This window comes from Podospora anserina, chromosome 2 (assembly GCF_000226545.1).
Source record: "Podospora anserina S mat+ genomic DNA chromosome 2, supercontig 2".
NCBI classification, from domain to species: Eukaryota; Fungi; Ascomycota; class Sordariomycetes; order Sordariales; family Podosporaceae; genus Podospora; species Podospora anserina.
The window spans coordinates 725135-747555 of NW_001914858.1; the positions used below are offsets into that span (position 1 = coordinate 725135).

The 22421-nt window shown below is 53.0% G+C and overlaps 8 protein-coding genes across 8 annotated transcripts; 3 read left to right on the top strand and 5 right to left on the bottom strand.

The window, feature by feature from the left end:
* Positions 1 to 2489: 2489 nt before the first annotated feature.
* Positions 2490 to 3354, top strand: PODANS_2_1800 (uncharacterized protein; the record flags this gene model as incomplete). Its single annotated transcript, XM_001910891.1, has 2 exons — positions 2490 to 2696; positions 2788 to 3354. The coding sequence occupies 2 exons, from the start codon at positions 2490 to 2492 to the stop codon at positions 3352 to 3354; spliced, it is 774 nt and encodes a 257-aa protein (XP_001910926.1).
* A 664-nt stretch (positions 3355 to 4018) lies between these two features.
* Positions 4019 to 8050, bottom strand: PODANS_2_1810 (uncharacterized protein; the record flags this gene model as incomplete). The annotated part of the gene is made up of 4 exons (XM_001910892.1): positions 4019 to 6793; positions 6950 to 7517; positions 7576 to 7780; positions 7891 to 8050. 4 exons carry the CDS (start codon positions 8048 to 8050, stop codon positions 4019 to 4021), a joined length of 3708 nt encoding a protein of 1235 aa, XP_001910927.1.
* A 2681-nt stretch (positions 8051 to 10731) lies between these two features.
* PODANS_2_1820 (uncharacterized protein) lies at positions 10732 to 13058 on the bottom strand (the record flags this gene model as incomplete). Its single annotated transcript, XM_001910893.1, has 4 exons — positions 10732 to 12570; positions 12645 to 12755; positions 12853 to 12869; positions 12944 to 13058. 4 exons carry the CDS (start codon positions 13056 to 13058, stop codon positions 10732 to 10734), a joined length of 2082 nt encoding a protein of 693 aa, XP_001910928.1.
* Positions 13059 to 14481: 1423 nt separating this feature from the next.
* Positions 14482 to 14883, bottom strand: PODANS_2_1830 (uncharacterized protein; the record flags this gene model as incomplete). Its single annotated transcript, XM_001910894.1, has 1 exon — positions 14482 to 14883. One exon carries the CDS (start codon positions 14881 to 14883, stop codon positions 14482 to 14484), a length of 402 nt encoding a protein of 133 aa, XP_001910929.1.
* A 479-nt stretch (positions 14884 to 15362) lies between these two features.
* Positions 15363 to 16564, bottom strand: PODANS_2_1835 (uncharacterized protein; the record flags this gene model as incomplete). The annotated part of the gene is made up of 3 exons (XM_001910895.1): positions 15363 to 15756; positions 15814 to 15893; positions 15953 to 16564. 3 exons carry the CDS (start codon positions 16562 to 16564, stop codon positions 15363 to 15365), a joined length of 1086 nt encoding a protein of 361 aa, XP_001910930.1.
* Positions 16565 to 17668: 1104 nt separating this feature from the next.
* PODANS_2_1840 (uncharacterized protein) lies at positions 17669 to 19906 on the top strand (the record flags this gene model as incomplete). The annotated part of the gene is made up of 2 exons (XM_001910896.1): positions 17669 to 19683; positions 19741 to 19906. 2 exons carry the CDS (start codon positions 17669 to 17671, stop codon positions 19904 to 19906), a joined length of 2181 nt encoding a protein of 726 aa, XP_001910931.1.
* A 380-nt stretch (positions 19907 to 20286) lies between these two features.
* Positions 20287 to 21358, bottom strand: PODANS_2_1850 (uncharacterized protein; the record flags this gene model as incomplete). Its single annotated transcript, XM_001910897.1, has 2 exons — positions 20287 to 20637; positions 20693 to 21358. 2 exons carry the CDS (start codon positions 21356 to 21358, stop codon positions 20287 to 20289), a joined length of 1017 nt encoding a protein of 338 aa, XP_001910932.1.
* A 110-nt stretch (positions 21359 to 21468) lies between these two features.
* Positions 21469 to 22307, top strand: PODANS_2_1860 (uncharacterized protein; the record flags this gene model as incomplete). Its single annotated transcript, XM_001910898.1, has 6 exons — positions 21469 to 21512; positions 21568 to 21624; positions 21676 to 21706; positions 21775 to 21828; positions 21887 to 21967; positions 22023 to 22307. 6 exons carry the CDS (start codon positions 21469 to 21471, stop codon positions 22305 to 22307), a joined length of 552 nt encoding a protein of 183 aa, XP_001910933.1.
* Between the last annotated feature and the right edge of the window lie 114 nt (positions 22308 to 22421).

A 22421-nucleotide genomic window follows, 5' to 3' on the forward strand; every position in this document is an offset into this window, starting at 1 on the left:
GGGGGTCGGGTCCGGGGTCGGGGTGGAGATCTGGACCGGTGGGTGTGTTCGGGGTCGTCCTGATGGGCGGGATGGAGGTGGGAGGGCGGGTGTTCTTGGTGTTTGATTCGGAGGAAAGCTCCCGGCAATGGCTGACTTGGCAAGGTGCTAAGAGAAGACGGTGAGGCTCGGAGGATATTTGAGAAGGGCCAATGACGGGGGGAGGAAAAGTGCTTGAGAGGGATCTTTGAAAGCATGCTGTAGATTTGAGAGTGTCAACTGGTTGGTCATATGCATGGCGCCTGCGGAGTCGGTAAATGCGAGCGGGATGGGTGCTTCCTCTCGGGCCCTTAGGCAGGAGGGAATGCTAGTTGGGCCATGGGGGAAACCATCGTCATTCGACCCCTCGTAAACCTGAGCTCTGCAACAGGTTGGAGCAGATAAGTGGTCGGGGACACCCCTGGCGATGGATGGGGAAGGACGGTAGCCTTGTAACCCTCTCGGTAGCGGGTGTAACGTGAAACGTGCGGAACTTTCTTTGGACTTTTTAGATTTTTTTTCTCCGGACATTTCCCCTAGTCGGATGAGATATCAACCGGCTGTTATCAATCTGTCCTAGTACTAGATGTGAGCCCATGACGGGCCTGCTACCAAGCGTTGAGTGTGAATGGATGTCTAGAGACGTGCCAAGGTCGGAAGACAGTCTGATGGTGATAGAAATATATGCCCCATTTGAGAAGGCGATAAATGGAAGCCTTAGATGTGCAGCTGCAGGCTGTTGTTCCATGTTGCCCCTCACCCAGCGAGCCGGTGAGAGTGAGGGGAATATCGAGCTGTCATGCAGCGTGCAGCACGCAACAACCCGAAGCGGAGACTGCTACACAGCCATCTATACGGGGGAGGCCTTCTGATAGGTTGAGCTTAATTACCACGCGATACCTGTTACGCCTCTGCATCAGAGGTTGTCGAAGACGAAAAGAAAACAAAGAACGGGCAAGCTGACCATCTCCAGGCACCCGTGGACCTGTTTTTCAGCAGCCTTCCCCAGGTCCACTCCAGACTCCGGTGGTCTTCGGTTAGCGGCACCGTGCCATGAATTTGGCCACATGCCAACTTGAATCGTGATAAGTCGCGAGAACAGGAAGCAAGATCGATGGCGAGAATGATTGGGAAAGAGGGAAGACCGGCAGTTAAATATTCGGGTGATAAACCTCACTAAAACCCAGGAGTCCCTTGCTACTTTAGCGCCCATGATCAGCATGCTTCCCACTACAACGGGAGTTCCCACACCCAAATCTCGCCTGAACGGGACGGCACCCGACACAGGGCTCATCGTGAACATGCTGCAGTATCCCTTGCTATCCCTTGTAAAACCCCCGTTTCTTCACCATTCCAGGGCCAAAGCTAGCTCCGTGGGCAAAATCAGCTCAGGGTGGTATGCGACTCTAGGGCCGGATCTATAATCTTTTGCTGCTGCCGCCATCATCATTACTCCCCACCACTGATTTATCAAGAGAAATTTACCCAGTTGGTCACCTACCTTACCCACAGCGATCAGGACCTCCCACACCATCGGCGGACAATTGCTGGGTACGACACTAATACAACTTAGCTAGGTAACGGCACGGCACAGACTGATCGATCAACGGGCACCGAGAGCTTCCCGATCTGCCAACAAGTCCAAGTCCACACCACCCAAGGGCAGTCGAGACCCGTTCCGAACTGTTGGGCCAGTGATCCACGCACACGGGTCTTTGTTCTGACAGAACGCTCCCGCTTCTGGATCACACCCAAACTGTTGGGTCAAGGCTGCCGCTCAAATCGACAAAGAACCAAGGGACCAGCAGGGAGGGTTCCGAGCGCAAAGGGCCTTGCGTGGAGGATCCGGGGAGGAGTCGCCGACCGCTGGCTTATACGGTGTTCTGGACCTTGTGTCTTGTCTTTTCTCAAGTAACATATTTCTCGGCCTTCTCCTTTGCCCGTCCCCCTTCGCTACCTCGTAGTGTAGCCGCGCCGCACGCCAAAGCTCCATCTCGGCATACTCTCTCTGGTGCCAATATCTCAACAATGGCTGAGTCTACCAAGTCTGGCACGTCTGAAGTGTCATCCTCTAGCACGGCCTCAAAGCCTGTCGATGACGACAGGTTCACCTTTGAGTCTGTCCTCGACGACTCATCACACATCGAGGCTGATGTAAGTTGTCCGAGGAGCATCGTCCAATGTCCCTGTAGCCAAGCTGAATCCTGTTGCTTCTAGTCAAACCCCCATGACATCTAGTATGAACAACCTGCCTGGCCTAGTCAACAGCCTGACGCAAGACTGATGCCAACCTTTTAGTGACACCCAATCCCTTTCCGAGTCCATAGCCGACTTCCGAGAGGAGTTTGGCAGGACATATCATTCCTACCGTGCCGGCTGTATGTCCTCTCTTCTCTTCCTGCTTCGACCTTGGTGACTGACAACTTTGCCTAGCATACTACTTCCCCAATGACCCCACGGAAGCAGAGCGAATGGACGAGCAGTACGAGATCATCAAGGTCATCATGGACGGGCGGCTTCATCTGGCGCCGTTTACCCGCGAAAAGTACCCGCGGAAGGTGCTCGACATCGCCACAGGGACTGGGCTTTGGGCCATCGAGATGGGAGACGAGTACCCGGATGCTGAGATAGTAGGAACGGACCTCTCGCCGATTCAACCGCCGTTTGTGCCACCGAACGTGAGGTTCTTTGTGGAGGATTCGTATGTTTTACCCTCTCTCCCCTATCAATTATCCTCCGATGGCTAACACATCTCCCACAGAACCGAAGAATGGTATGCATGCCCTACTTTCCCTCCCACTAAAGCCGCTCCCCACTAACATGTACTCAAGGGACTACCCCCCCTCAGAATTCGACCTCATCCACACCCGCGTCACAATCGGCTGCTGGGCCGACATGAAGAAGGAAATCATCGCCCGCGCCTTCCACCACCTCAAACCAGGCGGCTGGCTCGAGTGTCAAGAAGTCCCCGGCATGCCCCACTGCGACGACGGGACCATGCCCCCGGACTACGACTGGCTCAAGTGGACCCTCGAGCTCTACAACAGCTCCCGCCTCGCCAACCGCCAGGTCGACGTCGGGGAGCAGCTCAAGGACTGGATGAGGGAAGTCGGCTTTGTCGACGTCCACGAGGCCGTGTTCAAGATCCCGCTCAACGGCTGGCCAAAGGACACGAGACTCAAACACGTGGGGATGCTGTGGCAGAGGAACTTGCTGGATGGCTTGCAGGGTTTCAGTCTGGGGTTTTTTAGCAAGCATTTGGGGAAGACGCAGGAGGAGATTGAGGTATTCTTTTTTCCTTTCCAGCAACATATTTTCTTTTTTTGTCTTTCATGATGATGGAGCTAACGTTGTGGTATAGGTCTCCCTCGTGGACGTAAGGAGGAGTCTCTTCAACAGAAAGATCCACGCTTACCACAAGCTCTACGTGGTCTACGGAAGGAAACCGGAGGGCGCCGCCACCGCGCCAGAAGCTGAGGCAGGAGGAGACACAGGCGAAAAATAGCACACCGATCTCGGGCGTGTTAAAACACTTTTTCACTTTTGGGTACACAAACACATCCCAGACCAGCGAGGAGCTTTCATACATGTCGATGATACCTTACGGCGCCAGGTTCCCGTTTCTCTCCTTTCAATGTTGGATGTCACGATTCAGGCTACCGTGGTTGATGAAGGAACAAAGAAAATGGGGACAACATGACTTGATGTTGACGTTACGTGCCAACTTAACTTAGGTAATGAAGAGCCGATGATGATGACTTTGGTGTGCTCAACATATTATTACCCCACTGAAAACGCCTACAGGAAATCAGTCATCAGTTTTTTCGGCTACCTACCAAATCGGCATCCCACTACCTAGAAGTACGAACGCCCTGCTTGCAAAAATTCCAACAAGAATAACAAACGACAATCTGCCCATCCTCTTCTTATACCACCGAAAGAAACAAACACGCAAACAAACCCATGAAAACCCCACACAATCTGTTCTTTCCTCAATTACTCAAGCAGTATGCTCCAACCCCCCCTCAACAGTCGCATCCTTCGCACTGTCATCCACATCCAACACCTTTTCCTCTTCCACCCCTTCCCCCTTTTCCTCCTCCTCCTCATCATCACTCACCTCCCACTCATTGGGCCTCACAACCCTAACCTTGACCAACCCCTCCACATCCTTATCCTCCTCCTTCACCTGGTAGTAAACCCTCAACCCCACCGCCACAACCGCATTCCAGGGGTCCTTGACAAACTCATCTTCTTCCTCTGACCTGTAACCACCAGGGCCATTCCCGGGGGGACCACCAGGGGGCCCACGGGGGAGCATGCTTCTCAAAAGGTTGGCTGCGTTGTCGTCGTTGTCGGAGACGAGGCAGTCGAGCTCCGAGTCGGAGAGGTCTGGGGGGGACATGGGGGGCATTATGGAGGGGGTGTCGGAGATGTAGCCGCCGTCGTCGGGGGGGTGCTGTTGGGGATAGGGGCGGCGGGGGGGTTGGTTGTAGGGGTAGTAGGGGGCTGTTAGGGCTCTAGAGGGGGGGCAGGAAGGGGGGCAGGAAGGGGGACCAGGTTGGTATTGAAGTTGGAATTGCTGCTGGGGATGTGTGTAAAAAGTAGGGGGTCGGGAAAAGAGGGGAGGCTGGAATTGTTGTAAGTCGGCTGTAGGGGGTCTCGAAGGGGGTCTAGAAGGGGGGCGGGATTGGGAGCCGGGATGTTGCTGATACATATGTTGGGGGATGATGGGGTGCTGGTAGAGAGGGTGAGGCCCGTTGAAGGGGTGGTGATGGGGTTGGGCGGGGTGCTGGTGGTAGATGGGGACCATGGGGGGCGGGTGAGGTTGACGAGGCATCTGTTCGACGTTGTTCTGGTCAGGTCTGGTCCCGAGGAGGTCCTCGAGCTCGGCCTTGAAGTGAGAGACCACTTCGAGAGCTTTTTTCAGCTTGAGGGTAGCCTCGGGATGGGGATCGATGTCTTTGGAATTGGACGCAACATCAGCATCTTTGGCTGGGTCAACAGTGGCTCCTTCTTTATCATCCGTCGTGGCTGCCTTAACTGGCTCAGATGTGACCTCCTTCTGTTTGGCTTCCTCGTCAGGATTGGCAGGAACATTGCTGCTGCCTTCCTCTGCGGCATTGTTCTTTTCGGCATTGTTCTTTTCGGCATTGTTCTTTTCGGCATTGTTCTTTTCGGCAAGTGCTCCTGACGATGAAAGGGAAGGAGTATCCTCGCCGACAGTGGACACATCAGGTTCGGCTGCTGCTTCCGCCTCGTCATCGGCTTTCTCCTCATGAGCTTCGATCTCAGTTTGGGTCTCTTTGTCGAGCTTGGGCTTCTCCGCGCCCGAGTCCGCCTGGACTTTTGACTCGGCCAGAGGTTGCTCCCCGACCTTCATTGGTTCCTCGCCATCCTTGGGTTTCTTATCGGGCTCTGCGCCCTCCTCCACAGCAACCTCAGTCTGAGTTCCCTCATCGAGCCTCGCCCTGTTGTTGCCCTTTGGCTTGTCAGCTTCATCATCCGCTTCAGCCTCTGCCTGCTCCTGCTCTGCTGCCTGCCTCATATGCTGCCTGGAATCCCGAGCTGCGCGCCTCTTCTCGTCACGTTTCTTCTGCTGCCCAACTCTCCATGCCTTCTCGTAGGCCATCTGCTTCTTCTTTTGTTTGATTTGCCTCAGCTCCTGGCGGTGGATCTTTTTCTGATAGTCAAGATATCGCTTCCGGACCTCTTCGCGGTGCTTCTGCTGTTGACGTTTCTTAAAGGCCTCACGCGCAGTCTTTTCCTCCTCGGTCTCTGCAATCTTGGCTTTGCTGAGTGCTAGGTCATGCGATAGGCCAATCCGGAGTATTTTGTCACGGCGGTTCTTGACATTGGCGCGCAGCACCTCCTCAGGCTCCATCAAACCTTCATGCTTCTCCGCGTCAATCAAAACGAGGACGGTGTACTCGTCTGCCTCAAGGTCTAGCTCCACGCTGATAGACCTGCTCATGCCGTGGCCCGAAGCCTGACATCGAACGATGTAGTCCTCTTCGCCAGCCTTGTGGACACGGAACCCAAGCAGGAATTCATACCGGCCCTCCAAGCCTCGGAAATACCGTTCATCAAGCTGCGCCAGGACAAGAACGACTGGCCCCGATCTCTCCAAAGTGAAGGCGAACTTGGTGTGGTGGTATTGCGGCGACCACGGAACATCGAGCGTCGTCCAGATCGAGGTGATCTTCCAATCAGGCCCAAACAACCTCGTACGTTCGAATCGCTGATACTTACGCAGCAGATCCTTGTACGACATCCAAAATGAGCCGTCATCACCGAACTTGTGGTTCAGCTTGGTCAACCACTCGGGAGTCCATTCCTTACTGCCGTCACTCCATGCTCCTCGCCATTCACCCTTGCCCCACGGATTTTTCAACATGACCAGACGCACGCCATCAATCTCGACGGCCTTCATGATGGAGTAAGCGTGCCTCTCGACGATGCCTCTTCTGTTCCCATAACCGCACGCCATGTGACCGGTCGAACATCCAAACAAGAAGTCTTGGTTGACCTTCATCAGCTCGTTCTTCCAGAAAGCATCCTTATCCAGGATATCGGTGGTATTCAACTCGGAAGTCACACCGCCGGTCAAATCCTCGATACCCTCGGCCGTGAAACCGCCATCGATGGCTTGATAATCGCCATGTGCTTTGGCATATGCCTTCTCCAGCAACGGGAGCCAGGTCTCGTTCAGATTCTCACACTGCGCAAAATACAGGGCGACACTTCCAGATTGAAAGTTTCGCCGGAAGATTTCCTCGGGGTCGGGGCGGTTTTCGATGTCATCCCATATTCGACGTTCGACGTTGATCAAGCCATCTACGACTTGCTCATCGTAGTCTTGCTTGATCAAGTACAGCTGGAAATATCGTCAGTATTGTATCCCGATCCAAATGCGAGGGAGGCAACTAACCTTGTCGTCGATGATTTCGCTGAACCACTCGCCATCACGGTTGAAGACAAAACCGTATACACCGAAATTTTCATCACGAGCGACGCAGACCCGCTCGATCAAGCCCGGCTTGTTGCTAAGAGTACAGATGGCTGCGAGAAGCCAGCAGTCACCATCTCGCCCTTGACGAACATCGTCTGCCGTGGGTCCCTTGATGAAAAACTGGGGGTCTTCAAAGATATCTCCCACTCGTTTGACAGACCGGGGGCAGAGCTTAGACATCTCGGCCCTCACCTCAGCGGACTTCTTTCGGCTACCTTTCTGATAGCCAGTCTGACCTCCGCGCACAGGATCGCTCTCGTCAACTGAATCGATCTCTTTCTCGGCCTCTTCTTCACCACCCTCCCTATTCCTTTTTGTCTTCTTTCCCAACGCTCTCGCGCGCTGCCGTCCTCTGGGGTTCCACTCTGGGGGCTGCCTCGGATGTCTAGGCTGATCGTCGTCACTGTTGTCATACTCTGGGTAGTCATCCTTGTAGTTGCTCAAACTCTCCAGACAGTCCCTCGTTCTCGTCTTGAGGTCCCACTCCCTATGTAACTTGGTAAGTAATCGACGTCATGGGAAGCAATGTGGGAACTGGAACCTACAAGTCGAAATGCGGATCGCGATACTTCTGGTTCACCCTCTTGCACTCTTTGACAATCTTGTCAACTTTAGCTCGACAAAGAGCCGCCGCCTCCTCGTACGAGGTGCTTGTCGCTCTTCCACCACCACCACCGTTGGCGAGGTCTTTGGCGGCGGTACGTTTGGCAAGCTTCTCGGCGTATTCATTCTTGGGAATAATATTTGTTACTTTGGTAGCAATCAGCGGCTTGTTATACAAGATGGGTTGTTCTGCAGTTGGATACAACCGTGGGCTGAACTCCCTGAAGAGGGGAGATGGACAATGATCAAGGGCATACCTTTTCCTGGATTGTCACTGGTGAATCTCTTCCAGAAGTCGTCGACATTTTGCTGGGGACCGTATCTGCCACGACGGCCGCTCTGCTTGATGAAGCCAGGGGGCGGAAGGACTATGGGCTTGACGCCATAGGGCTGATCGGGGCCTCCTCGCCGGGACATGATTGTTGTTTTCCTGTTCACCTTCCGATTGTTGCTTTGATATACTTTTATGTGCTGACTTGCTTTTGAATAGGAATTAAGAACAAACAAATATGAGATCTGTGGGAAGGAGTGTTTATCAGGAGCACTTTGGAAGAAGCAGATCAACAAGGCCACACGCTCCTCGCGGAGCCCTCCTCGATGTGATGAAGGGAATGAAACACAAAAGAATACGCTGGAGCAAAGAGGATGGTTCAGGACGAGGCTACGAGCAACAAGAGATGGGTTTATATAGGAGGGTTTCGGGCCTTGGTGCGGCTGCAAAACGAACTGTGCCATCCATCTGCAGCATTGTTAAGCCAGGTGGTGCAAGGTTCAGCAACAGGGTTCTTGGAAGGCAAGAGAGACTAAGTGTGCAATTCCCGCCGTAACACAACATATGGTTGGCGCGCCGGTACGTCAATCATACCATTTGGTAGTTGATTGTATCCTATCAACCACCCCAGACGCAGCAATTTGTTCAGAGCTAACTGCATCCCATTTAGCGGGGAATTTGGAGGGGCAAGATGGGGGGGAGGGGGAGAATCAAGGGGGAGCCAAGAGGGAGGATTGGGACGGCAGGGGAAGAACCATGCAGTTAGTTCGGTTTGTTAGCATTGGCTACTAATTAGTCCGAGGCTGCGTTGTACTAGGCATTTTACTTGTTTTGTATTGAGCCTCATCTTGCAAGGGGTTTTCGATACGTGGGATCCATGTCGGTTGTAGAGATGCGGACAGAGACAGGAACATGACCTCGCCGTGCAGGTACAGAATGCACCTTGAAGATCGAACGGAGTCTGGGACCAGCGACTATCCTCTGTGTGCAGGGCGGATTACTGCAAGTCAAGTCTGAAAAAGTGCCCACTTTCTCGGATGAAGATATTGTGTTTTTTTAGTCTTATGTGAGTCCTGCAGTTGGCTGTCGGATAGGGAGCAGTGTGCTCACACCTGAGATCGATATCTGTTGTGACACTTGCGATTTTTGCGGCGTTGAGACTTTTGTGAGATAGAGGGAGTTGATGATGTGGGAATACAAAAGTGGGTGGTTGATGGGGTTTAAGGGCGATGGGGATGTGTATGACACTGTCGTGTAAGCCTGAGTCTGGATTAGGCTAGTCAAAGTTTGGTGCCGTTGCATGATTTGGGCCGGCGGTTGTGACTTTGAGAATGGTGATGTGGTATGGCACAAGGGGGTAGGTAAGGGGGTGATTGGCTGTTTGGTTTACATATGATCGGGGGTATAATTGGTAGAATAGAGAGTAATTGCGTTGTATTCCTGGGTTGGGTTGGACGACAAGGCAGGCAGGCAGGTACGTTGAGCATGTGGGTTAGGGCAGTCAGTGCTGCCCGAGATTGTGAGTTGGATGATGATGGATATGAAGGTTAGGTGATACAACATGGTGGCAGGGTGTTGGAATGATGTGTTCAGGGCGGCGGCTGCTAACGTTGACACGAACTCTGGATGGGGTATAGGTTTAGGTGGTATGATACGGCGAGCGGGTGGTGTTGTTTGGGGCAGTGCTGAAGTTGGTGAAATTTTGGGTCTTTGGGTGGCTACCTATCTCACTGGTGATTTGAGGGTAAATGATTGAAGGGGTGGTGTTTGAATGAATGGAGACGATGAGTTCAAAGTGATACGCGAAGGTATGTGTACAGGGCAGTGCCAACATCGTTCTCACTTGCATCCGGGAGGCCATATTGCAGACTAGAGACAAAATGGGACTTCCATTCCTAAAGCCTTGGTTTTGTCGCGGTGAATTGAATGGATGAGAATGTTCGATACCGGCCTAAGGCTGAGAGCGGCTGTGCTGACGAAGGCGCAGACCTGGAGGAGCGGGAGACTAAAATGACGGGATGGCGCTGCCACAGCCACCTCCACTGCTCCATCGAAGCCGGGGAGATTGACGATTTGGAGAAAAGAGCCGCCGTGTAGTTCAGACGACGTTTGGGTAACCGCTCTCCCTCGTCCTCGATGGTGGTGGTTATTTTTTGCGCCGCTGCCCAGCATTCAACCAACCACTTCAACTCGATTGAGATCGGACCACCCTCCCATCACTTTCCATCGATACCAACGAACCTGCTCAAGTCTCACACCACCGGAAGAAGGCGTTCTCCAACTGTTGTTACCCTCACTGTTGTACCACCCCCACCCCTCAAAATGCTCATTTATTTTCCTTCTCAGACCTCGATCCTCGAAACCCTACAAGGATGGCCTGGGTATCGTATCCATGTTTCGATCTAATGGTAACCTTGCTGCGATCTTCGAGAGCTTCCAAGGTCTCACACTCAGCCTTGCACAACACAACACCAGACAACAAAAGCGTGACGTAGAATGAATAATAATGCCCCCCAACCATCCAAAAACATCTCTCTCAGTTTTATTCCCCCCATTACAGTGTGTAAAATATCCCCATCCATACAATGATATCTCTCTCCTTTCTTATGACTTATCACCACCCGCCCCCCCCCCCCCCCCCATCCCATATATGTACTCTTTCAACTATGCTCCATGCCCATATCTTCCTACAGAATAAATATCAATACAATCAAGCTTCCCCGCACATTTCCCCCCAGTCATCCATCTCAGCAAAAATTCGATATCAACCTCCCTATTATGTACAAAGAACACCCAACCATGACAAACCCCTCTCCTGCTCACAAGATTACCGCCCCCTGGCACTCAACCCCGAAAACGCATCCGGGCTATGCCGGCCATTAGTCCACTCCAACCCAACAGCCATCATGCTCTCCCTGCTGACATTGTGCAGCTTTGGCTCTTGCTGAGGAGCAGCAGCAGCTGCTGCTGGTGCTGCCGCACCGCCCATGCTCATCACAAACGGGTTCTTGCTGCCCGTCGCCGCGGGACTAACGGGCGTGGGCACTGCCTGCTGTTGCTGGGGCTGCTGAGACGGTGGGTAAAGCGAGTTGGGTGTTTGGACTGGTGTGGCCTGTGCTATGTCCTGAGGAGCTCCATATGGGTTTGCCGATACCTGGGGCTGTTGGCCGTAGAGAGCCAGGATGGAGGCCTTGTCTGGTCTTTGCTGTTGCACGGGCATTTGCTGCTGATATGTAAGTTGCTGCTGCTGCTGTTGTGGTTGGTGCTGGGCGAAGTAACCGGTCACTTGGGGCGGGAGACCCATCTGTTGTGGTACTTGTTGCTGGGGTACTTGCAACATGGGTGAGAGCTGTCCGTACTGCTGCTGCTGCTGCTGCTGCTGCTGTTGTGGTTGCTGCAGAGCGTTGGGTTGTTGAGAGAAGAAGGGATTCGACTGCTGCAGTTGCTGTTGAGGCTGGGTCGCGTAGAAATTTTGCTGCGTCTGTTCGGGAATCTGACTGAGCATTGGTGACTGGAGACGGGTTGGTGACTTGGTAAAGGGGTTGTTCCCGTAGTTCCCGTTGAAACCAGTAGTATTGACAGACAATGGCTGCTGTTGAGGCTGCTGGTTCTGGAAAAAGGGATTGTATCCGGTTGACTGGGGTTGCAGAGGTTGCGGCTGGGGATATGTTTGGCTACCATACACTCCCACCTGGCCATAAGGCTGCTCCCCAGGCGATACCATACCAATGAAAGGACCCCCAAGTGGAGCCGTCATCGGCTGCTGTTGATAGATCGCTTGGGTCTGCTGTACCTGTTGCTGCTGCTGTTGAGGAAGTAGACCGCCTGTATGATTCGGGAATAATGGCTGCTGAGGAGGAGCTAGTGATAAGTTCTGGAAAGCCAAATCGAAAGCTGATGGTGCTGGTTGAGCCTGCTGGGGAGCACCGAAAGGATTCGTCGGTAGATACGGATTCTTGTTCTGCAAAGTCCCTGTTGATTGCGAAGACAAAGGCTGTGGTGGCGGCGGCGTGTCGAGCATGTCGAACGGGTTTGTACTTGCTGGACTGATCGGACGTGCCGAAGTTGGTGTTCCTGTCGTCAAATTCCTGCCCAATGGCATCGATGACGTCCGTACTGGCTGCAACAGGCCTCCGGGTGCTCTTCCACTGCCCTCTCCTAACCGTACCAAGGCCTCAATCGCTTTCTCCAAGTTTCCACCCACGCCCTTCAAAACCATCGCATTCCTGCTTTCATCCGTGAAACCCATATCCCGGAGTTTGGTCAACTTTTGCTCCGTATCCTCCACCTTGTCCGGTTCAGCCGAAAAGCTTACGCCAAACACAGCAGACCCCTTGTTTCGAAGTGGAGGGTGAGATCGGTCATCACGAGGACTAGTCGGTTCGCGGCCTGGACTCGACTTCTTCTTGGAGCCCAGTGGAAATATCGACGAGGCAGAACGGAGGCCAAATCGGCTTGGGGTCTTTGGTGGGAGCGGAGGAGGGGTATCTTCACTGCTGCCGGTGTGGTGCTTCTTGGCCGCGGCCAAGGTCCGATTCATGTACTTTGAGCGGATATATCGCTCCATAACGCTGTCGGCCTCTTCGACGTCGACGGGGATGGAAGGCTTCTTGTTGTCGGGGTTGTAGATCTTGTTCGAAACAACATTGCCGACCTTCTTCATGTTCTACACAGGAATATTAGCCTCGGCGCGGAAGGGCGGGGGCACTGGGGGGGGCTATTATCGTGGCCTGGCCTTACATCGACTTGTTCGTTGGTCCAACTGTCCATGCTTAGCGACTTGACCTTGGACACGTGTGTCCCCATCTTGCGGTGCAGGGTAGCGCACCGCATGCACAAAAAGATGCCCAACTGCCCCATGATTGTCAGTTACAGTGCCATCGTCGCGGGTGAAATTACAGAGGGTCGCGTGGGGGAGGCGGGCGAGCCCGATTCGGTCCTAACATACACTCCATGATGCCCAAGCTATAGCGGAAGCGCGTGTGATCAGTCCAAGGTACTACACAGATCGTCAGAGGAAAAAAAGGAGGCCAATTTACATGGATTCCGGGCTGAACAATCGGCGCAAAAGTTGTTGCCGGGAACGGTCTGAACAAGCTCTTGCAAGACTTTCTCATTGCGCGCCGCCTGGCGCTTGCTCATGGCTCCCGACATGTCGTCGCGTGCCCGATGCGCGTTGGAGTTGGTTTTGACAGGATGGTGGCTTCACGCCGAGAAAGTTTAAAGAAAACAAGAACCAAAGTCAGGTAGGCGTGGTAAACTTTGGGTGTCCTTTGTGTGTGTCGGGCGGAACTTGGAGGTCGGGAGAAGACTTGGACCGCTAAAGAAAGTCCAACCACAGCGCGCGCGCAACGACCTCTCTGCCCAGCCTGGCCCGTGGTGCTCCAACAGGGGTGTTCGCCGTAGGGGAAGATCACTGTGCATAAACCGAGATCAATGACAAATAAACCCGAAGCTCCTTTCTTGTGTTCACTACTTATTGGCCGCCTTACGGAGACCACACCCGACCTTCCTACGGAATATCTACACAATCCTTCCGGGCAACAAAATTGTCATCTTTTACTTTTCCTCTTCTCCTGAAGGCGGCAGAAGTCCAACCGCGCTAGCGCTTGACGGCAACGAGGGGTTACCAAACGGGGGGCTCCCGCGCTCGGATGCCCGGGGGATGGTGTCGCACAACCCTGGAATGGAGGCGTGCCACCCACGCGAAGCCAAGAGGAAATTTGTAGGTCATCTGCATGGGTTCTTTTTACCCGTTCATCAAAGGGGAAGATCGCGTGCGTTTTGCAAGCGTTCCGTGGTGTTGGGTCGGGTGGGAAACACTGGGTAACCGGCACTGTTGCCCAGAAGCCCGGTTATTCCTCTCAGCACCCAGCCCCGCTAGGGCCCTCGAGCTCAGGGGGCCTGGACCAGCCCCTTTTTTCGAGAAGGGTGTCATTGCATATCGAGAATTTGGCCGACAGTGACGGCACAGTTTGGTAGTGATCATGTCTTAAACCTTTGAAGACATCAGGTTTTGGTAGCAACAGACCAAGTCCAGAGCTGAGTTTTCGATATTCCACTAAACTCATCGTGCTGCTCTAATCTGTATTTTCAAAGTCTTCCTCGTGCGGGATAAGACCATCCAGCCCTTTGAAGAAAAGACCAAAACAAACAACGCCCAGATCGCGAACCACAACTCCAAAACGCCCCCTATTCCCCTCCCACCACCCAACCATCACCTCCTCAAAACCTCCCCAACACCCCCTCAACCCCCTCCATCTCCTCATCCCCATCCACATCATCCCCCCGCCTCTTCAACCCAACCACCCGTCCCCCGACCCTCACAAGCAACATCCTCATCCTCTCCAACTCCTGTTCCACCTCTCCATTCCTCCCCACCAAATTCTCCTGCACACACTCCCCCGCCCCCTCAAAAGGCTCCAACAGCTTCCTCAACCCCCTCAACCTCCCCACCCGCCCCTCAACCTCCTTCCTCTCCCCCTCCAACCTCTTCAATCTCCCAACCAGCTCCTCATACCTCCCCCTCTCCTCCTCGTCCTCCCCATCATCACCCCCCCATCTATCCGCCAACCTTTCAATCACCCCCCCCTCCGCTATTCATTATCAGCACCCACTCCTTTCCCTCATCATTTTGTTTTTTGTATAGGTACGTACCTAAATCCTCCCCCTCCCTCACCCCTTCCCCCTCCCCCCCATCCCCCTCCAACTCCAGACTTTCGTAAGAAGACGAGATATAAAGCGCCTCAATCTGCTCAGCAACATGCCTCGTCGCCTGTGGCGCATACACCCGTTTGCAGTGCTGCAGCACCCTGTTATTCAGCTTCGCCATCACGTCATTCACAGCCTTGTCCGGTAACTCCTCGTTTGTCGTCTGCCAGGCGCGGGACGGATGCAACGGGTTCGACAACGCGCGGGTTTGAGCACTCAAAAAGTTGGTTTTGAGGGATATGATTGTTGGCGGGGCGGTGTGTGACATCTTGTCCGCTACCTACGACGGAAAAATAAAACCAGAGAAGAAGAGTAGATGTGACTCGGGGGTGATTTTGTCGGTGAGTTGTAAGTTGGAAGTTGAGCAAGTCGTGTAAGTTGACTGTTGTGAGTGAAAAGGCGACCAATGAGATGAATGGATGGGTGGGTTGGTGTTGTTGGATCAGAAGGAAGGGTTAGGGTTGAACTCGAGCTTCACAAACCATGAACTTCAAGACATCTTGGACTTCACAACATCACCACACTGCGAAGCAGATTGGCCAACCAACGCTCTCTATCATTCCCAGTAAAATGCCAAAGCATGCAGCTTTGATCATATGGTATAATCGCTTCATCGCCACGGACATACACCGCAGCAAGACGTATGACGACTCGGATCAGAGCCTTCCCAAATGCAAACCTCACATGCTTCATCCCTCTTACCGGCCCACAGAACCCCAAAATTTGATGCTCCCTCTTCGTCTCCTCTCAAGTCTCCCTATCCACAGAATATCTGCCGGCATCCCCAAAAGTCCACATCAACATGTCGGCAATATCACCCGCCAACCTTCTCATCTCTTGGTCCAATCCTCCATGTTGAGGCAGGTCAGTGTTCCCAAACAGCTCGATCCACTGGGGCACCATAACATTCACTCGAGCCTTTCTCTCGTCCATACTGGGTTCCCCATGTATTCTGCAGGCCATGGTAATAAAGTCGGATATGGTTGGTGGATAGACACGCGACCTCCTCACTAGATCCGTAATCTTGTTCTCGCAAGCCTGTGCCCGCTCTAACAAGCTGGGTACCTCGTCCATAGAGTCCTTGAGAAGTTTGATGACCTGAACACGCTGAGCTTGAGCTTCGATGTGTTCCTTGTAGACACTGTGGTGCTGGTTAGCTTCTGTGATCATTGCTTATCGAAGAGGGGTGGAGACGCACTGTTGGCAGCAAGAGACTGTATAGCCAAGAATAATGACTGGGATGGCCCAGTATGTTTGCAGTAGTGTACAGCTCACGAACTATTTGCTATGTTAGTGGTGTATCCTGAAGTGGCCAGGAAGTTAGTGGAAACACTCACCGTCAGAAGGAACAGTAGGATGCCGTTGTACAGGAAACGACGGTTGAACTGGTTGCATGCCGCGACATAAACGGACCAAGTCGTAGCCAAATCACCGAGTCCAATTCTGGGCCTCACCCGTGGCCCTCCCTCAAGCTTGCTGCTGAGTTCCCGCAAAGTGTTGCCCCACTTGTGCGCCTGTTTACGGAGTTGGATGGCGCTCCTCAGGTGCTGGACAAGCCTAGTCCTTGAGATCAAGTCGAACTCGATCTGGAGGTCCTCTGCGTCGTGGTCGAAGTTGCCCTCGCATCGGCTGGATACGCTAAGCGCATGTATAATATCGTCGCAAAGAACAAAGATGCTGATGACGTCGTCGTGGCCCGGCCGATAGAAGATGTCGTGGAGGGATGCCAGATCAGCGTGCCAACAGGACAGCTCATTCTCGACAATACGTGGCACGTCTTCCAACTTGGGCACGTCTTCCAACTTGGGCACGTCTTCCAACTTGGGCCCGTCTTCCAACTTGGGCCCGTCTTCCAACTTGGGCCCGTCTTCCAACTTGGGGAATGGCATGGTTCGTCTTCGAGTAAAAAGGAAGCTGATGGATTCAAGAAATGTCCGCAGCAGACTCATGATGTCGACTGTTTCTCGGTTCGATTGGGGAGAAAATGAGAGATGATAAGAAGTAAGTGTATCAGTAAGTGTATCAGTAAGTGTATCAGTAAGTGTTGGAAGTGAAGAGAAGAAAGAAATAAGTGATCCAGGAAAGAAAACCGCCTGATATACTTGGAAAAGACCAAGTGTTCAAATTTTGCGTTGGTGGGCAAAAACGTCATGTTGCCCAGTGGCGCTTTCAACCTTTCCATGCAAAATACGGTTGTGCCAAATGACAACCTCTGGGGAAGGCATGATAGCCATGGAGGAAGGCATGCCTGATGACCTGGGAGCACCATGGATGACAGGAAGGCATCGTCGGCGACCGCCCAATGTCCTAGGCTGCACCCTATTAATAAAGGGGTCAGTCATGCTTGACCAAAGTCAACAAATAGATCAGACACTGGACAAGGGGCATCCAATTGCTGCGAGATGAAGTGTCCATGAGTCCATGACAGTTCGCCCGTTGGAGGAGGGGCCACCGAACGTCAAGCTTCGGCAAATCATCGGACCCGACCGCTGATTGCAGCTTTGGTTGCAGGGGAGAGCACCTGAGCGCGCCAAGCACTGCCGCCACAGCAAGCAGACCTAAGCAAATTGAGCGTCATCATTCAAGTGGTGCTCTGGCGAAAAAAGCTTGGGAAAGAGAAGCTCCCGTCGATATCCGTCTCCCCGCCCGCCATTGCGACGGCAAAAGGACGACAACACAACCAAACATGTGCACGGCTGCCTCGGTCTAGTTTTCCTTTTCCATCTCCCAACATGCGGTCGCAGTTGACTCGCAATGCCCACCGTCGACTGCTGGCCGGCGGCCCTGGCGCCCCTCCATGTCCCGCTTCTGTGCTCTCGAGCTATCACGCCCGCGCTCGATGTCTCGCTGCCTCGACACCTTCGTTGACACTCACGACACCACCTCGAAGAACCTTCTTTGGCGTGTTCAAGAAGCCTGCCCGCGAACTCAAAGCTCCCGACGTCCCGCCCGGCTATGAAACCTTGCTCCAGTTCAGGGCCCTCGAGGTCGAAGATGCCCGCCCACCCGAAAGAGAAGGCTTGGTCACCGGCTTCAAGGAGTTTTTCAACCATATGAGGAAGCGCGGAGGAGCAGCAAAAATAGGCCGCCGTATCAGTGTTCCTGGGTCCATAAACTCGACCCAGGCCTTTCTAGCCGTGCGGCTGTTGCGCCATCTTTTATCCACCGAAGGCGGAGGTGACTCTTTTACGTTTGCAGATCTTAAGCTCATACTCGAGATTGCTGTGCGGCCGCCGAGAGGAAAAGCGGATAACCACCTCGAGTTGGTGAGGTTGGTGTATGGAGAAACGAAGCGGAGGATAGACCATATGCGGACCATCGGGCTGAGCGAGGAGGAGATCACGCAGGCGATTGGCATCTCGGACAGAGATCAAAGCACGTTCTTTGCCTATTTCATTACCGCCCTTACGAGGTTCGGGGCATCGCAGGAGGCTGTGGAGAGGATGAACGACTACCAGGAGAACCTCCCAAAGCCGTCGCGGGTAGGGGCCTATACTGATGATGGCTTTAAGGTTATTCAGAAAGCAAACGGGATGTGGATGCGGGTCCTGCGAGGGCTTGCTAACGAAGGTTTGGAAGATGAACTGATTCGATCATTCAGCAAACTGGTCAAGGAAAACGGCGTCAAGTACTTGGCTGGCGTTCACGAGATCTTGACGACATTCTACGCCGAGCGCAACAGAGTTGAAGAAACAAAGAAATGGTTTAGCAAGCCACTGTTTGCTGGGAGCATCAACCCTGAAACATACATGGCGGTGGTACGATTTGCGCTACGAAACAACGAGCAAGAGTGGCTAGAATCGGTCATCGAAGGTGTAGTCAACTCCAAGCCAGCAAAGCAGGTCTGGGACGTTGTATTTCAATGGGCCGTCTTGGCCAAGGGGAAGGGCGTGGAAGATATCAAGGGCATGTTCAAGGTTATGGGATCACAAAAGACTGAAGACCCCAGCAGGAAGCTCGAACCAGATGGCGACACAATCAACTCTCTTATCAGCGCCGCTGCCGAGATCAACAACCCCTACCTGGCGGAAAGGTTTGCCATGCTCGGAAGAGAGCTCCGAATACCACCGACAATCCAGACAATGCTTATACAGCTAGATTACCGACTAGACGCTGGTGACATGAGCGGCGCAGCGGAGGTGTATGGCAAGCTTCAGAAAGTCGTCCAAGGCGACGAGGACGTTCCGGTGGTCAACAAGTATCTCCGCACCCTTTGCGCCTCTTCACAGCCACCGCTGGAGAGGATTATCAGCGTCACTGCCGACCTGGAGCACCGACATATCACGCTCGAACCGGAAACTACCAGATCCCTCTGCGGTGTCTTTTTGCGGTTTGACCAACAGTTTGAAGTCATCGATACCCTATCACTTCACACGGTATCTTACTCTCTCGAAGAGCGCGCCATAGTCCGCCAGGCGATGATGGACTACATCACCGACCGCAAAATCAGCACGGCCCGCGTCTGGGACTGCTACCAATTACTGAAACAGTTCTTCCCGGAAACCTCGACCGAGGAGCGCGTCCGGCTCATGGACTCGTTCTTTGACCGCAAGAGACCAGATATGGCGTGTTACATCTTTGGACACATGCGCGGACACGGGAACCCAGCCCAGAGACCAAACTCGGACATTTACGTCAAGTGCTTTGAGGGTATCGGGCGGTTCCCAGATGCGGAGTCGCTGAGGATGGTGCACAACATGCTCAAGATGGACACGACGGTGGAGATGAACACCAAGTTGTACAATGGGCTGATGCTGGCTTACGCGGCGTGCGGGGACCCGATTGATGCGTTGGGTTTCTGGAGGGATATCACGAATAGCAGGGAGGGGCCGAGCTATAACTCGTTGGCGATTGTGATGTGGGCTTGCGAGCTGGCGCCGAGGGGGGAGGAGACGGCGAGGGAGATTTGGAAGAAGATGGTGAGGATGGATTTGGAGATTCCAAAGGTGGTGTTTGATGGGTATTTGGGGGCGTTGGCGGCGAGCGGGAAGGCGCAGGATGAGGTGAAGAAGTTGATTGGGGAGATGGAGAGGGGGTTGGGGTTGGGGTATGGGGTTGGGGTAGAGACGTAGGTTTTTTTTTTGTCCTCTATTATGGTGAAGTGATTTATACTGACCAATTTTAGGCTGGGGGTAACATTCAATGCCATCCCGACAATGGAAGGGAAGAACGCGTTTGCTGATTGGGCAAAGGTGGAACACCCCGAGGTATGGGGTGAGCTGGAGAAGACGGGGAGGAGGGAGACGATTGATGGGCCAAAGTACAATATTGAGAGGAGGTTTGAAGCTTGAAGAGTGTGGGTGGATTATTTAAACGACATGAACTAAAAGTCATTTCGGGGTATTTTGGTGGCCAGGGGGTGGTGGTTGGGGTTTAAAATGCAAAAAAATGTTTGTGTGTGTGTCTGTGTATAGAAAAGCGAATTGTATTTCAAACTGTTGTAACTTTTGTACATATACAAATATATGAAACCACTTGGAAAGGTTGGGGTGTGGGATTTACACAATCCAGGTTGAGATGGTTATTGTGCTGTTACAAGTTCTTCACTCGAGGCTGTCCGGTTTACCTCAGGGGTGGTTGATGACAAAATGTAGCCCATTTGTATTGATACAGTTCATTTGAATAATATACACCGACACCGTCTTCCTGTTCCCCTCATGTTGCAATTTTACTAGAAATTCATGGCAGTGTTGATCCTCCCCCTCATCTTCATGACTTCGGGGTGTCTGTGGACGGATGGGTGGATGCCGAGACCGATGGCCCTCCTGATGGCCTTGGCCATCTTGCGCTGGTTGACGGGACGGAGGCCGGTGTCCTTGGAGTGCATGATTCTGCCCAAGGGGGTCATGAATTCGGAGATCATGGAGAAATTCTGTTTTGTCTGTGTTAGCAACTGAACCCATTTTCTTTCAGCTACTCTGCCCTCCTTTTCTCTCTGCCACAACTTCCCTCCTCCTCCCCTTTCACCATCAGATTCGTCTAATGTCTTTCTTTCCATGATTTCCATCATTCCTGCCTGCCCCTGATATACAACCCACTTTCATCTTTGAGCAAGGAAACCGGACTGCAAGACCTACCCTGTAATTATCCAGCGGGTTCACCCCCAACATGTCAATCACATCCCTCTTTGGGCTCTTGACGACCTTCCACTTTTTGGCCTCGGCCGGGCTCAGGTCGTGGGGGGCGTAGACGTCGCCTTCGCGCCAGCGGCGGGGGTGTTTGCGGAGGTACATGTCGGCGCGGTGCTGGTGCTTGACGACATCCTCGGCGGCTTCGAAGCCGTAGTTGGTGTGGCCGGTGGGGGAGGGGGCGGAGGGTTGTTCCGGGGCGAAGAGGGAGGCGAGGATTGAGGTTGGGGAGGGGGTTGCTGTTGGGGGTTTGGTTGAAGCTGGCGAGCGGGTGAGGAGGGCGGGGGAGGGGGTGGGTTGGGAGGAGTAGAATCTTGCTGTTGGCCGGAGGAGGGCTAGGGGGCGGAAGGTTTTGGTGGACATGGTTGCTGATGGGCAGGGTGAGTGTGGGCGGCGCTGACGGGGAGGTATCGTCAAGCGACCTTCAACGGTGCAGTTCGCGATAGTTTTTGGTGGGTTATTGATTTTGAGGCTTGGAATGCCGTGATTGGTTGGAATTGCAAAGCTTAATGTGGGGAGGTGGGTGGTTCTTGGCGTGAGACAGGGGTTGCGGCAGGCAGATGTGGGGGGGCGATAAGGCTCTCTCTCCAAAATTTCTGGGTTGCAGGATGCCATCAAGGTGCTGTTGTTTTGCTGGTGAATTTAATCAGTGACAAACTTGCGACAAACAACAAAAGACGAAACTATCGACTTTTTGATCGGCGACAAATCGGAGAGCAGCAAGGATGGTCAGGAAACTCAAGTTTCATGAGCAGAAGCTCTTGAAGAAGTGGGTGGTGATGGAATGATCGAGAAAGGGAGAAAGGCTAATGTGGGATGCGCAGGCATGACTTTGTCAATTACAAGCAGGATAACAAGCATCGGGATCATGATGTTTCGAGGTATGGATTCTGTACTGTGGTTTTTGATGAATTGGGGCTAATGGTTGGTAGGCGGTATATGATTCAGAAGCCGGAGGATTATGTATGTTTTGATGGCATCGAGGATCTGACTGTTTCGTTGCATCTGGACCATTACTGACCTTTTCAAAGCACAAATACAACAAGATTTGTGGCTCTCTTCGACAATTGGCCCACCGTCTTAGTGTAAGTTTGGTCTCCGAATGAGTGGACTCTTGAAAACCAGCATGCTAATCCTCGATAGTTGCTTCCACCAGATAACGAGGTCAGAAGAAAACACGAGACCCTTCTTCTGGACAAGCTCTATGACATGGGCATTCTTTCGGTGTGTGACCCCATTCCATGATAAAGCAAATGCCCATACTGACTGGTGATTCCAGACCAAGTCAAAGCTGTCTAATGTCGAGCACAAAGTCACAGTCTCAGCCCTTGCCAGACGGCGGTTACCAGTCGTCATGACCAGATTACGCATGGCCGAGACCGTCCAGGCTGCTACCAAGATGGTGGAGCAGGGCCATGTCCGTGTTGGTGTTGAGCAAATCCAAGATCCCAGCTTTCTGGTGACGAGAAGCATGGAGGACTTCGTCACCTGGACCGCTGACAGCAAGATCAAGCGGAACATCATGAAGTACCGCGACAAGCTCGATGATTATGATCTGCTCTAGAGGGTTAAGGTACGGGTAGATTCGCTAGGAGCATTTGCATTTTTGGCGTTATTATGGGCGGATGATAAACTTGGGCGTTGACAAGAGTTTGCCAGTTTGGCTTTAATTATCTTG